The sequence below is a fragment of the Equus caballus genome, chromosome 18 (assembly GCF_041296265.1).
Source record: "Equus caballus isolate H_3958 breed thoroughbred chromosome 18, TB-T2T, whole genome shotgun sequence".
Classification (NCBI taxonomy): Eukaryota; Metazoa; Chordata; class Mammalia; order Perissodactyla; family Equidae; genus Equus; species Equus caballus.
In genome coordinates this window covers 75,514,456-75,530,294 of record NC_091701.1, presented here as the reverse complement: position 1 = coordinate 75,530,294, position 15,839 = coordinate 75,514,456, and the positions used below count along the sequence as shown (strand labels likewise).

The 15,839-nt window shown below is 39.1% G+C and overlaps 1 protein-coding gene across 1 annotated transcript; it reads right to left on the bottom strand.

Moving 5' to 3' along the window:
- Positions 1 to 2,269: 2,269 nt before the first annotated feature.
- C18H2orf69 (chromosome 18 C2orf69 homolog) lies at positions 2,270 to 15,799 on the bottom strand. Its single transcript, XM_023622307.2, has 2 exons — positions 15,295 to 15,799; positions 2,270 to 5,511 (listed from the first exon to the last, which is right to left on the bottom strand). The coding sequence occupies exons 1-2, from the start codon at positions 15,625 to 15,627 to the stop codon at positions 4,684 to 4,686; spliced, it is 1,161 nt and encodes a 386-aa protein (XP_023478075.1). The 5' UTR covers positions 15,628 to 15,799; the 3' UTR covers positions 2,270 to 4,683.
- Positions 15,800 to 15,839: the final 40 nt, after the last annotated feature.

Below are 15,839 nucleotides of genomic sequence, written 5' to 3'. Positions count from 1 at the left end.
AAGCTTATTTTCCTCATCTTTCAAGTAGAACTAACTTGTACTTTATAGGGTCGCTGTAAGAGTACAAGGAGATGGTTCAAGGGCAAGCACATAGTTGATGGCTGGTGCTAGCTTCCATTTAATTGTATTCCTTTGCTGAGAGATTTAAGGTAGCTCCTGTTGCACTATTAAATTACTATCTAGAAAGCTGGAGATGAATCCTTTAGGAAGTTTTAAAATTATTTCCCTGGTCATCATTTTTAATGTTAGGGTCTGTTTATTTCAAATGCAAAGTATTCCAATCGTTTTTGCCTATCTGGTTGAGACCTAATGAGATGTTTTTTATGTATAAAATATTACATAGTATCTGTTAGCTGCAACTTCTCAGAAATTCCAAAGGGCCGGCCCCATGGCTGAGTGGTTAAGTTCGCATGCTCGGCTTCGGCAGCCCAGGGTTTCACTGGTTCGGATCCTGGGTGTGAACATGGCACCACTAGGCCACGTTGAGGTGGCATCCCACATGCCACAACTAGAATGACCCACAACTAAAATATACAACTATATAGTGGGGGGATTCAGGGTGAAAAAAGCAGGGGGAAAAAAAAAAGATTGGCAACAGTTGTTAGCTTAGGTGCCAATCTTTAAAAAAAAGAAAAATCATCATCAGTCCAGAGCGCTTCAACGATTGTTCAGGCTTACACAGCTGGCTGATGGAGACTGGGCTTAGAGCTGTGGAGATGAGATTACTAGTTCTCCATGCTTTCTCCCTTAGGGGCAGCTCATCTCAAATACTTCTGAATAGATTATATAGTTATTCTTTGGCAACTTTTGGGGGGCTTGACCTGAGAAGGAAAGGAATTTTTTCCTCTGCCAGCAAAACATCTCACTGTACTGCGTACTACATAGACAAGGGATACAAAATAAGACTAATGATGAACAAGTAGACAGCAGAGCATAATATAAAAATGGAATACTAGGAAGTCAAAGAATGAGGCAGACATCTATGTACGTACTGGCAAGGAATTTTTCCAAGGTAATTAAATGAGAAGAAGGTTTGAAACTATTAGTGTGCTGCCATTTGTGTAAAACAAAGGTATGCTGGAACTAAACGTTTATTTGTACACACACAGAATTATCTCCACAAGGATACACAGAAACCAGTGATAGTGACTGCTTCTGAGAAGAGGTTAGACAAGTAGGTGGGTAGACTGGAATCTGTGGTTGTGTATTTGATTTTTTTTTTTGCCCGTGTATCTATTATTCAAAATAAATTTTAAAAATACATGTGTAGATTGTAATTATTAGCTTTTCTTGAACATTAATAGTATTCATCTTGGTACATAATTACATTGGGATTCTATTTATTCACTAATTAATTTCAAACTTGTCACTTTCATGAAATCTTAAAACAAGGGAAACAAAGTCAACAAGACTTACTTTGTATCTTTCCATCCTTTTGAACAGCAGCTATGTGAACATTTGGAAAGAACCTTAGTAGTGAGGCTTTTCTCTCACTTATCTAAAGTTGCCAATAGACACGGAAGCTGAATGTAAGAAGTTGATAAAAAAAAAAGCAAGAAGCTGGAGTGCAGGTCTGAATGGAGCTGGAACTCTGCTGTGACTTCCCAGTGCTAAAACCAGATGTAGTCAGGAGGAACTAATGTAGATTGGCAATCACCCACGTATCTCTGGTGTTACCTTAAAGTCTTGTTTCAAGCATACAGGCCATGAGTGGTTAGGTGTCTTAAATACACCTAAATTGTATTTTTTAAAGTTCCTTTAAATGGGTTATCAAAATGATCATCCTAAGTGACTCTGCCTGTGTCTACTGCTAAGAGGTGCTAAGCTTCTCTGCCTTTGTAAAGAGCAACCTGAACTGACAGGTGAGGTCTATCAAGATGTATATTGTCCTCTACAGCAGGTTTCTCTTAAGGCCCTTAAATGAAGTATAACAGAACAGTTCTTTTAAGAATACTACCTTTTGTTTCATATTTTACCTCGTAAACTTTAATCTGTTATACATTTCCATTCTCATATGCTGGAACTGTTTTGTCTGTACTGTATCCTCAGTGCCTAGCACTTCCTTGCCCTTGGTGGGTACTTAGAAATGGTGGGTGCTTAGATACATGAATGAAATGAAAAATAGATCACACTATATTCTAACCAAGTCTCTTAAGGACAGCTAAAGGAATACAGATATCTGAGATGCTTAGCACAGAAAAGGATGAACTTACTTTTGAGATAGTTTGTTCTCTAGGAAGTCCAACAGAAGAAATGGAAATAATGCAAATTTTTGTGGAGCAATTTAAAGGAGAGATGTATTTTTACAGGAAAGGTACAAAGTTGCTCATTTGAAAAAACATGGAGGTTAATGAAAACATATACAAACCCAAACTGGCAAAGTGGAGAGAAATAGCTTCCTTCCAAATGATGATCTGAAGTTTTAACAAATCTAATAACATAAAGTACATCCAAACAGGCTTCCGTGGATTAAATTTAATACAATTGTACATTCATGCTGTGGTGGTAACAACTTTCACATTATTTGTATGACTACTTTTCTCAGTTGGCTCTTTCAGGACACAAACACAAAGGCACAATCCAAAAGGATACATTAACATTTACAATAGTTTAAACAAAAATGGAGAACAAATTTGAAGTATTAAACAATATCTGAATATGGGTCAACTTGAATATATTTTCATTCTAAGAAAATATTTCTACTTTTTAGAACTGTCTCATTTTGATGCAATGGCACTCCCAGGTGTCCAGTGAGTTATTCTTAATATCCATTCAACATATAATAATTATGATAAAGCATTCACACGACTGGATAGCTAAAGAACCCAGATTTTTAAGTAGCTCAGATGTTTTAATGAATCCTTCTGCTAAAAGTCCTACATTTTCCATTTTAGTCGATCCTGTAAAAATGAATACCTTTCCTTCCCCCCCTCATTAGAGCATTCAGTAACTTAGCAATTTTACATTAGATACACATGAGTTTTAGCAAGGATTATTAAACATATTGAAAGAAGCCATCCAATCAATCATAGTGCTTTAAGACAAGGGAATAAATAAAATGCTAGATCAAGCTGACTACTTCTCTCGTTAGGAATTTTTGGTCTCAAAAGAAACAGCAGGTATTTAAAGAAACAAGCAATATAAAACTACTTTGTCCTAAAAAAAAAAAAAAGAAATACCATTGAGAGAGTGTAGTAGTTTACAGAATTAAGGGAGGTTATTTTTAAGCATTTGGTAATTAATCTTTTCTCCTAGGTCTCTGAATATTTGGAATGTATTTATAGAGTCATTAAGATATAATTCTGGGAAGAATCCAAGAAATTAACATTTTAATTCTATATTGTTTTATAAATTTAGGTCCTCTGGGTTATTAAGATATTAAGCTTCAGTGTCAATTTTTTTCAGTCTGAAAGCAGCATGTTACTTCCCTCCCTCATTATTTCACGACCTGGAAAAGCTAGTTATTAATAAACAATAAAAAATGACCGCTCATCTATTACTGTAATCACACAGCCATGATTCAATGTAGGCTGACATTCAATAGATCTTGGTTTCTCAAAATGTATTTAATCTAGGTCAAGAAAAACGGGCAGAAGGAGACCTCATCCAAATTATGTAGCAGTGTTAAGCAAATTCAGTTTTGAAGCCAAAATTAAATCATTTGTGTCTTCAAACTTTCCCTTGTAACTTTTCTTATAGCAATATAATTTTGCATTTTGGCCAAAGAGAGCTGCTTTCTTTTGGCAGACAAAATCATGCTTCTGGAGAAACACTGACTTAGATCTATAGAATCTGTCTCCCTTTCAATAGAGCACTAACAAATAGAGTATTATCTATTTATTTCACCTAAGTTGATCTCTTTCAAAAGACTGAAATGATGAAAAGATTTTAAATCTGCAGTATATTTTTATCCAGCATACATGTATATTTTCATCCAATATACATAATTATGTTCAATTTAAAACAATTTTCCAAAAGAACTGGTTTTTGGACAAGATTCAAGAAACTCCAAAATGTCTTATCCAAAAGTTGTCAATTAAAAAGTAAGCCACAGTGCTTAAGCGTAATGTTTTTAAAACTCAACTTTATGCTACTACACGTTCTTGGATATTTGGAAACAAATATATTTTGACTCTCAAGAAAAAACACTTGGTGGCATATTAAAGAATGACTCCATGAATTTACAAAACAGAAAAAGCAGGGTACAGTTATTCCAAAACAATGGAAAACATCAGTGTGACTTTGTTTGAAGAGACATGGAGTGTTTCCACTCAAAAGTTTAGAGTGCCAAAATTAGCTAATTACTGTTATAGTGTCACCAAAATTAGTTTCAAACATTACTCAAGAAAATAAACTATTTCCAACAATAACAATTTTAATTACCTTTTGTAAGGATTGTATTCTAACTTTCATTCTTAAAGGTCTTAAATCTCCTCATAGGATTATCACAAACCACCTTTTAGATTTCAAATGAACTAATTCTAACTCATTCCAAATAAAAACTGTTCACATTCACAAGCAAGAAATACTACTGCACATTACACTCATATTTTAGGAATGTGTGTTCCCCCCCAAAAAAACCACTGACAATGCATCTATGAATTACGTCTCATTATCTGAATTTATAGCATTCAAAGTGCTTATGTTCTTCCACTGAACAAGTACATTAATATTCTTGTAGTTTCAAAATACTTCATGAACCCTGAAGTGATTCTCTATGGAAGGAGCTTCCTTTGCAAAATGAATTTTGCTAGTTACCTGCATACCAAAATCTCCAAGTATCTGAACAAATTTCTTGTGCTCCTTTCCAATCCAAGATCTCATTGGATCACGTACTTGGTAAGGTGTTACATGGGTGTGAACAATAATCCCTGTTTGCGCAAATTCTTTCAAGACTTCTGGATAAGTAACCCAAGTATTGCTTCCTCCAGAATGACCACCATCCAGCCAGTACATTGTTCTTATGCTTTTGATAAAAGCATCTATGTTCTTGTCTTTCTTGGCTTCTTTCAATTCAAAAAGCAACTGATTCAAAACAACACAACCTTTACTGAATCCAATCAAAGTAAAAGATGCACCATTTAGTGATGGTGGATAAAAACTCACGGCAGACTCATCAAATTTTTCACAGGTCCTCTCTTTTTCTCCCTGGCAACCATTAGTAGTATGAGAAGAACTGGATCTACAATTAGATGCTTTGGAGTCCTTATTCAAATCTTTCACATTCTTCTTTGACAACAAACTGTTCTGACTCAAGTTAAAAGCATTAACTAATAATGCATAAAGGTGCTTAAAAGCTCCAAAGTCAGTATTGTGTTCTGGAGCACCAAACATATTGCTTTTCACAAAATTGTCATAGCAGCTGAATTTGTGCAAATGCATCCGAGAACACTTTATCACCCAAATATAGCTACTGGGGAATCGGTGGGCTAAGATGGTGGCAACATTTTCTAGACTCCAGTTTTCCCACTGATAATTCTCAGGATGACGAGTCATAATTTCATGGTAATTCTGAAAGGTAAGAAAGATGAAACAAGTATTAAATATACATTTATCTAAAATTATTTCCACAAAATAGTTTCCCATTTTTATTTTGGAGGAAGCTCAGATGTTATAATGACCTCTGGATAATGTACTAGAAATGAAAACTATAAATCTGTCATTATTTTCCGGTTATAAGATTTTGAACAAATCACTTCTTCAGTTTAAGCCTCAAATCCATCAAAGCAGAGGTTATAAGATATAGCTAAATAGCATAGCAGGAATTTTAAAAATGAAACACATTAGAAGGATTACAGAGATTTTTAATAAATTTTACTTAGTCTACATAACAGTTCCTAACACATTATCTGAAAATACAAATTTGGTTTATTAGACAGACTTTTTTCTTGCAGGGAAGACTCGCCCTGAGCTAACATCTGTTGCCAATCTTCGACTTTTTTCCCTTCCCAAAGCCCCGGTGCATGGCTGTATATCCTAGTTGTAAGTCCTTCTAGTTCTTCTATGTGAGCCGCCACCACAGCATGGCTGCTGACAGACGGGTGGTGTGGTTCCTAGACCAGGACTGAACCCAGGCCGCCGCAGCAGTGAGAGTGCGAGCTTTACCCACCAGGCCGTCAGGGTTGGCTCTAGACAGACTTTCTGACCGAAACATAATTTTAAAGTATTTTTCTATTAAAGCTGCTATCCTGAACCCCTCCCTCTTTGGATTACTCTAACCTGAATGCTATGTTTAATTTCAATTTAGGTATTGCAAACAAAGCTGCAGTGAATGTTACAGAAAAATCTTATACATCTGTGATTACATCCTTAAATATGGAAAACTGGGTGGAAGGAGCTTCGTGATTTAAGGTTATTAGACTACAATACAGTGTTCCAGAGAAGTAGGTATCATTTTCCTTTCATCTTTGTTAAACTTCATAAGCACAGAATAACTAATTCTAAACTGAATTTACTGAAAACTTGGATGTTCGTATCTTTTGCCCTTTTTTATTTGAATCTTATTTATTCATAAGCATTCTATATATATTAATAGCTTTTTGTTTAGGTTCTAAGACATGCATGTAAATTTTGTTTTCCTTTTAATTTTTATTCATAATGGCTCTTTTAAAAAAAGAGAAATTCATTCAAATTTACTCATTTATTCTAATAAAAAGTATTGGGTATCTACTGACTGGGCATGGATCATAAGAGACTAAACCTCTGCCCTCATGGAGCTCACACTCTCCTACAGAGATATACAATGAGTAACTCCGTAAGTCAACAGAGCAACACTACCCAACAGAAATATAACAGGAGCCACACACAAAACTTTGTAGTAGCTACATAAAAGTAAAAAGTTAACAGGTGAAATTATTTTTAATATATTTTATTGAGCCCAGTATATGCAAAATACCATCATTTAAGCATGTAACCAATATTAAAAACTACTGAGAGATTATTACATTTCTTTTTCTTTCTAAGTCTTGGAATCCAGTGCATATTTTACACATACAGCACATCTCAATTTGGATGTAAATTTTCATTGGAAATACTTGATCTGAGTTGAGTTTTCATAAAACGTACGGTTGAAAAAGAAGATTCACATACCTAAGTTGTTCAAATAAAAGTTTTCCAGGGCCTGAATTGAGTATCAGTTTTCAGATTTAAATTTAAAGTTAAATACAGTTGAAGGTTTAGTTCCTTGATTAGACCAACAACATTACAAATGGCCAGCGGCTGGACAACACAAAACATTAGATGGTATTAAGGGCAACGGAGTAGAATAAATAAAGCAGGGGAAAAGGAGCGCCAGATTCTGTAGAGGGTGGAAGATGATTATTTAAAACACAGGGTGGCCTCCAATAAGGCGAGAGTTGAGAGGGACCTGAGGGATGGAGTGATGATATTTCAGGCATAAGGAACTGCAATAGCAAAAGGCCCTGAAGTGGAAGCATGCTTGGTGGAACTAAAACCAGCAAGGAGGCCAGCAAGCTCCAGTGCAGTGAACAAGGGGCAAAAGTGATCGCCAAGGAGGTCAGAGGGATTTTGGTGGGGAGGAGGCAAGGTGCTGATCATGCCTCATAAGACACGGTGAGCACCGATGGTGGCTTCTGCTCTGACAGGTGTGGAGCAGAGGGCTAATATAATCTACATTTTGAAAGGATTGCTCTGGTTCCTATGTGGGAAGGAGCAAGATTGGACACAGGGAAACCAATAGGAGGCCACTGAAGTATAATCTTGATGAGAGAAAGTGGCCTGACACAGAGTGGCAGTAGAAGCAAAGGTGGTAAGAAGGGGGCAGATTCTGAAGAAAGTTTGACAGTAGAGTCAACAGTATTTGCTGATGGATTGGATAGAAGGGGTGAGAGAAAGAGAAGTAGAGTTGTGATTTTCCCTTATTTCTAACAGTCATCTACAATATACATTGAACAGTTTTAAATGTACCTCTTTTGAACTAGTAATGTCACTTCTAGGAATTTATCTCAGTGATATACTTGCATATATGCATGAATAAATATGTATAAGGATATTTATTTCTGCTTGAAAAGAATGAGGCAGCTCTATGAGTACTCACATGGCTTATAAAGTAAGAGCCAAAAACTCCTGTAGACTATGCTATCATTCATGTTGAAAGAAAAAAGTTTGCATCCGCATATAATGTCTCTGGAAGGATATATAAACAGTGGTAGCCTTGCAGAAGAAAAATGGGAGATTAGAGAGAATGGGATGAAAAGGAGACTTATTTTTCAATGAGTAACCTTAAATAAATGGAATTTTTAGCAATATGCACATTTTTTCTATTTAAAAAATTAAAACTAATAAAAGTAATACTCACTATAAAAATTTAGTCTATATACAAAGGTATAAGGAAGAGAGAAAAATCATCCATAAAAGCACCAATTTGAAATAATCACTATTAAAATGTTATTGTCTAGCATTCTAGTTTTCTTAGTATACATACATATATACAAGTGTGTACATAAGAGGGCATATTTACTTCTCCCTCAATGAGCTTACACATACCATTTTCACTTACAAATATAGTATAGGCATGATTCCATATAAATTGATAAATAAATGAAAAGCAACAGGATATACTGGAGTATATGAGGAAGCCATTTGGTTTAAAACTAATTCCGCCTGACCTTGTTTCTCCAGAAGGGCGTGACGTGGCCTGTTGAACATACACTGTACTTCTGCTTTAAATATTTAGTGTGTATCCCAAAGATAAGAATGATGCATTTACAGATAGAGATGTAACTTCCCCCATATTGGCATTTCTTTAAGGGTAAGCATCTCTCCCTAACTAAGGATTAATTACTGACCTGCTGTGCTCACCTTGTGATCACTCAACTGCTGACCACTGATCTGTTGTGCTAACTCAGCATCTCATGACAACTGTAAAAGGGACGTTCCTATCATATGTGATGTGTACTCTTTGTTCCAAGATGGTATATAACCACTCTGTACACCTCACTTCTTCAATGCCCTTCCTTCCTTGGAGAAGGAAGGCCCCAGGCTAGTCCTCAGATTTGGCTCATAATAAAGTCACCCCAATTTTGATTTATTGTTTGACTATGGATTATTTGTGTCAACAAAATAAATGCAGATTTGCATCATAATTTTTATACTTCCCATCAGAAAGATTAATACCAATTTACACTACCACTGGAAGTATGCAAGAGTGCTTATTTTCCCACATCCTACCCACACTGGCTACTAGCACTAACTTTTTAAAAATCTTTGCTACTATGATAAAATGATGTCTTACTTTTGATTTAATTTGCATTTGTTTTGATTCTAGTCATGTTGAATAGTTTTGTATGTTTATTGGCAATTTTCATTTTTTTCTTTTGTCAATTCTCTATTCATTTCCTTAGATATTTTCCCAAAAGGATGCTCAAGTCCTTCTTAACAGTGTGTATCTCATTAATATTAATAGTTTGTCATATATGTTAAAAAATATTTTTATTCTCAGAAGGCTATCATTTAACTTTTTATGGATTCTGCTACTGCCTTCTGCACATCCAGACTTGTGAGAGATAAAGTTATCAGAGGAGCTTGGATGTGAAAGGGCTTGTCTAAATCTCTTTTATAGCTAAGGAAACTGAGGTCCTAGAAGCTATACAGTTATTTATATGATACAGCTATTTAATGAGCCAAAATGAACTCAAGATTTTATGATTTTCAGTTTAGTCTCTACCACATAGGAGGTGCTAAATCTAAAAACTTGGCATTTTCTTTGGTTAGCCTCAGGTTACATGATCAGAAGGGGAAAATGCTCATACTAAGAACTGCGTATAGTGAAGAGTAAAAGCGGGGTTGCTACTCTTGTGTCAAAGTCCAGATCTGAGAACAATGGATAAGCACTCCCATATTCTAAAAAGAGACACCAGACATCCCCATAGGACTTGCTGACAGGCAGTCAAAACCAGTTCTGCAACCCAAGCTATTAGCCATGGCCAGAATACATAAAAGGACAAAGACTCCGGGAAGATAGGGTTTTCTTTTGAGAGTTTTCATCCCAGTTGGAATGCAATGCACTTATTCTCCTTGAGGAGGCAGGGGTTGGGGCACACTTCCCCTCATCCCCAGGGAGGCAGATGGCAAGAGGAGCTCTTGGAGAGATTAAGGGGTGCTTACTCCATAGGCAGATGCTTGCTGAACTGCAAAAACTTATGGGCCCATCCCATACTGTTACTGCAGTAAAGGTACAAAGGATTGTTAGGAAAGCTTGACATGCGTCTCCAACACTTTGGAGACATTCATGATAAAGATTTAAGCTAGGTGGACTAGTCTTACAGCAGAATGAGGAAAGCGATACTGGGTACAAGCTGAACTTCCATCAAAAATGGGGCAAGGCAGCATATTTGCTCAGCATAAAGTAGATATCCCACATAAGTAAGCTAGAAGGACCGTAACGGGAACCAGCCTAAGCAGGCTGCCTAACAACACAGGAAGCCCCAGGGAACACGGCCAGGTGCAAAATAATAGAATATATATATATACATACGTACATATGCACACACACACATGTACAGGCCTCTGCCTCCAGTTCCTGGCACAGAGCTCCTAAAAGCCTTGGAATTTGCCTAGGTGATAGGACTGTCTTTGTTCTAATGAGGTGACTCTTGGTGGGCTCCTGGATGGGGGCTAGTCACCAGAAAGCCCAAGAGACGATTACAAGTTTGGAACTTTCAGCCCCACTCCCCATTCTTCAGGGAGGGGCTAGAAACTGAGTTAAGGGGTGATCATGCCTCTGCAATGAAGCCTCCATAAAAACTCCAAAGCACAAGTTTGGGCAGCTTCCAGGTTGGTGAACACGTAGAGGTGCTGGGAGAGTGGTGCACTCGGAGAGGGCACGGAAACTTGACGCTCCTTCCCACATATCTTGCCCTATGGATCTCTTCCATCTGGATGTTCAGTTGTATCCTTTATCCTATCCTTTCATAATAAATGGGTAAACAGTAAAGAGCTTCCCTAAATTCTGTGAGCCGTCCTAACAGATTAACCGACCCTGAGGAGGGAGTTGTAGGAACTCTAACTTACAGCTGTACAGGTGACAACCTGGGACTTGTGACTGGCATCTGAAGTGGGGGAAGGACAGTCCTATGGGACTGAGCCCTTAACTTGTGGGATCTGACAGTGACTCCAGGTAACCAGTGTCAGAATTAAATTGAATTACAGGAGACCCAGCTGGTGTTGCAGAGAATTGCTTGGTGTGAGGAGAACCCCCCCAACATCTAGTGTCAGAAGTGTTGTGAGTGTGGCAGCAGTGGGGCAGTAAAGGAGAGACACAGAGAAGTGAGTCTTTTCCTACTCACCAGGACATACACTCAGGACAGGGGCATCTATATATCCTAGCATTTAGGAAAGCAAAATTTTTTAAATGCTAAAAGTGGAAATGACCCAAATATTCATGAACTACTGAATTGGTAGACAAACTGTATATCACATACACAGAAAACTACTTGGCAGTAAAAAGGAATAAACTACTGATACAAGAAACAGTAAGAATGAATTTTAAAAGCATCATGCTGCATGAAAGAAGCCAGACACAAGACTACATACTATATGATTCCTAATGAAAATCTAGAAAAGGCAAAACTATACTGAAAGAAAGGAGATCAGTGGTGGCCCTGGGCTGAGAAAAGAGACTGACCAAAGTGGGGCACAAGGGTGATGGAGACGTTGTATAACGTGATTGTGGTGGTTACATAATTGTAATATTTGTCAAAATTTATCATCAAATTGTAAGCTCACACTTAAGAAAAAGAGAGAGGTGAGTATAATTCTATATCTTGAGGCTTTAAAAAGCAAGATAACTCAAGAAAACTGAAACGCACCTACTTATAAAAATCCTGATCCCCCTCCAAAATCATTACTGATAAGAAAAACATCAAGAGGTACCTAACGAAGTATGAATTACTATAGCCTCAGCTTTCCTGAGATTCAAATGATGACAGGGCAAGTATAGAATAAAGGACATACAACAAAAGATGACTGCGAAAGGAACATCAAGAAAGCAATGGCAGAGCTAGCCCTGATGGCCTAGCGGTTAAAGTTCGGCGCACTCACCTTTAGCAGCCTGGGTTCTGTTCCCATGCACAGAACCACTCCACTCATCTGTCAGTAGCCATGCTGTGGTGGCGGCTCCTATACAAGAGCTAGAAGGACTTACAACTAGAATATACAACTATGTACTGGGGCTCTGGGCGGGGGGCGTGGAGGAAGATTGGCAACTGATGTTAGCTCAGAGTGAATTTTACTGAGCAAAAAAAAAAAAAAGGTAATTAGGATTTAAAATTACATGAACAACCAGATCCAATTAATACCAAATAATGAATCTGTGTTAAGGTAAGGTGAAACTTCTAATGGTACCCTACCAAAGTTCTGTTTGGCCTTATTCTGTTCCATATTTATCCAAATTAAGAATAAAGATATAGAAAGAAAACTTATTTAATCTACATATGATACAAACCAAAATAAGGGTTCTAAAAGGATCAATGCACTAAAAAGATGAACTGTATCTAACAGGGTAAATGTCATAAGGATAAACAATAGGCTCAAAAGAATCAAGTGCAAAAATATGGATCAGGAAATCTGAGCCTAAAAGTATTTCATATAATAATAGCCAAGACTTACCAAGCACTTGAGGCACTGTTCAAAGCAACTTACATATATTCATTTATTCAACAAGTTATCTACTGAAAAACAACTACGTGCCAGTCACTCAGCATCACAGATATACCAGTGAAGAAAACAGACATGAAGCTTACGTTGCAGTGGTGGAAAACAGACAAAAACCAAAATGAATGCCTAATACAGTAAACGAAATGGATAAAGTAAAGCAGAAAAGTTGACATGCATCCTGTGCATATGTATGATTATTAAATAGGATGCCTTCACTGTGAAGACAACTTTTGAGCAGAGACTTGAAACTGGAGAGGTCAGGAATCCTACAGACACCTGCAGGAAGATTGCTCCAGGCAGTGCATGTGAAGCTTTGAGGTGAAGTGTGCCTACCACAAGCAATATGAAGGCTAGTGCAGCTGGAGCAGAGCAAAACAGAAAAAGGAGACAGTCAGGAAAGTAACAGGGTGCAAAAAGAAAAAGACAGTGAAGGGCCTTGCCGGCCATCAAGAGGTTTCCTGCTTTTACCCAGTGACATGGGAAGCTGTGGGGGAGTTCTGAGCAGAGGTGTGGTAGGATGTGACTTACATGGTAAAATGATTATTCTGATCACTTCTAGATACATTTAGAAAGTCAGGCCACTTTATTTGTTGATGGATTAAGATATGAAGTGTGAAAGAGGCCTAAAGGATTAACTTCAAGATTTCTAACTTGAGCAAGTAAAAAGGAAGAGCTTCTCTTAGCTGAGATGAGGAAAACTGTGGGAATAATAGATTTAGGGGCAAAGATGCAGAGATTTTAGGTTTCAGATATTTATTTAATATCCAAAAGGAAACATGGTGTGTGCAAGTGGTAAGTTTAAAGTTCCAGAATATGTCTAGGCTAGATAGACAAATGATGAAAGCTGTCAGAGTACAAGTAGTATGAAAGCCACAAGACCGACAGAGATCACTAAGGGAGTGAAGGCAGACAGAGGGTAAGTCTAATCATTAAAAAGGTCACCAGAAAGATGAGAAGAGACTGTAACTCACTGGGTATTCACACATTTAATCCTCATTGATATCCTATACATTATTATTCCTATTTTATAGTTGAGGTAGCTGCAATTGGTTAGAGATGTTAGACCTAAAAAACGTAAAATCAGGGTTCAAACCTAAGAAATCTGGCCTCAAAGCCTTTTGATGCATTATCCTCCATTTCTGCTCAAAAAGACCTGGGTTTTTAGAGCACATCATACTGTGCATAAATCAACAGTATATCACTGTCCAAAAGGCTAATGGAATCTCAGCCTACATAAAGAAATGGATGATGTCAAAATGAAAGGAGATATTACTCTAACTGCATTTAGCCCCTTACACCTCATCTGCAGAACTGTTCCACCTTCCGGCTGGCACACTTTAAATACATGCAGTAGGCAGGTGCTCAGCAAAGGTTAGTTGTTATTACTGTCATCATCGCCGTTATTACAGATGTACACACAGTAGCTGGTCCACAAATCTCTGCAAGTCGCTGTCAGCAATGTCAGGCTCTTTTCCCAAACTGAGCAAAAGGGCATCAACTGAGTAAATTAAGTTTCTTCTCTTAAATATAAATATTAGATTTTCCATAGTTTTTATCGGCAGTCAACTAGCTCAGTCAATTATTTTGAGGGTAAGAGAAAACACTACATATATCTTAACCATCATTTGGCACAAAGTTACTAAGTATATCGTTTTGAAGCATCAATTTTAAAACAATAAACTAATAATGTTTCATGGTATAAGAAATACATCTAGGCAGATTCTAGCTGTCCCTGTCTACACCAGCACTATCCAACAGAACTTCCTGTAATGATGCAAAGGTTCGGTGGGAACGCTCTGTATTCACGCTGTCCATGACAGCACACACAAACCTTGTGTGTTACCGAGCACTTGAAATGCAGGTAGCGCGACTGGGGACCTGGATTTTTAATTCTGTTTAAGTTAATTTAAATAGCCACATATAGCTAATGGCTACCGTATTAGACAACACAGTTCTTGATTAAGATCTAGATTAAGACCCAGCTTTCCAGGACAAGTATCCACGGATATTTGCCTGCAGCTATAAAATTAATAATAAAGATAAAATCACACACAAAAACAAAAGCGCAGAATTTAGGCGAACATCAAAATACTGGCATGCTTAGTAATTACTGTCCCTTTTCTTCCACCCACCCTCCCTTTCTTAGGGTTATGGAGTGTCATACCCTTGCAATAGTCTTTTGTTTACTTGTTTGCTTTTCAATTACTACCAGCGTTTTCGGGAACACTACGTGCTAAGTTAATTTAAAAGCCATCTCCCTATCTCCTGCGCGTGCACAGACACTCCTCTGAGAAACCAACTTATAGAATGAATATACATTATGCGTCTCGTTCCTTCCATGTCTCAAATTCCACTCCCTCGAAGCCTGGACTGACAGCTGGCTCTTTCGAGGTCCTAACCTCCAAGGACACCCTCCCTCTGGGGCTCCATGAGGAGGGGCCGGGGTGTGGAAGGTGCGGTTGAGGGGTCCGTGGAGTAACAGCAGAGCCACCCCCCGGAGTCCATGTGTGGGTGTGTCCGGGCGAGGCAAGGACCTGGGCACAACCACGAGGGCGGGATCTAGGGAATGCGCATATGCCCGAGAGGAGGGAACAGGTGCCCAGGCAGGCCCCAAGTTACCTGCACATCCCCGGGGAAATAGAGAACGTGGTGCTGGGGCGGCGGCTGCGGCTCCTCCTTCGCCCGGTCGGCAGGGAGGTCCCGCCGCTCCGGTCCCTCCGCCGCCGCCGCCAGCAGGAGCAGCTCGTTGCTGCGCTGCGGGTCGGCTCCCGGCACCGCGGGCAGCTGCAGGCAGGACGGCCGGCGCCCCTCGGCCGGGGGCGCGCATCGCGCACCGCTGCTGCCGCCCGGGTTCATGGCTGCGGCCTGAGAGCCGGACGCGGCGATTCCGATTCCGAGCTGCGGCAGCAGGAGCAGCAGCGGCGGCGACCGCAGCAGCCTGAACCCCCACATGGGTCGCCGCCGCCGGAGCGGTTGCGGGGGGTGGGGGAGGTCCCGAGGGAGGGACTTGGGCCTCGCGCCCAACGGCAGGCGGCAGGGGCCCGCGCGGGACTCGGCGCGGGGGCGACGACGGCGTCAGAGGCCGACGTCCGCGCGCAGCGTGCGTAAGGGAGGGCGGGTGTGCGCGAAACCCGACCCGAGTTCCCGAGAGGGCGGTGGGGGCG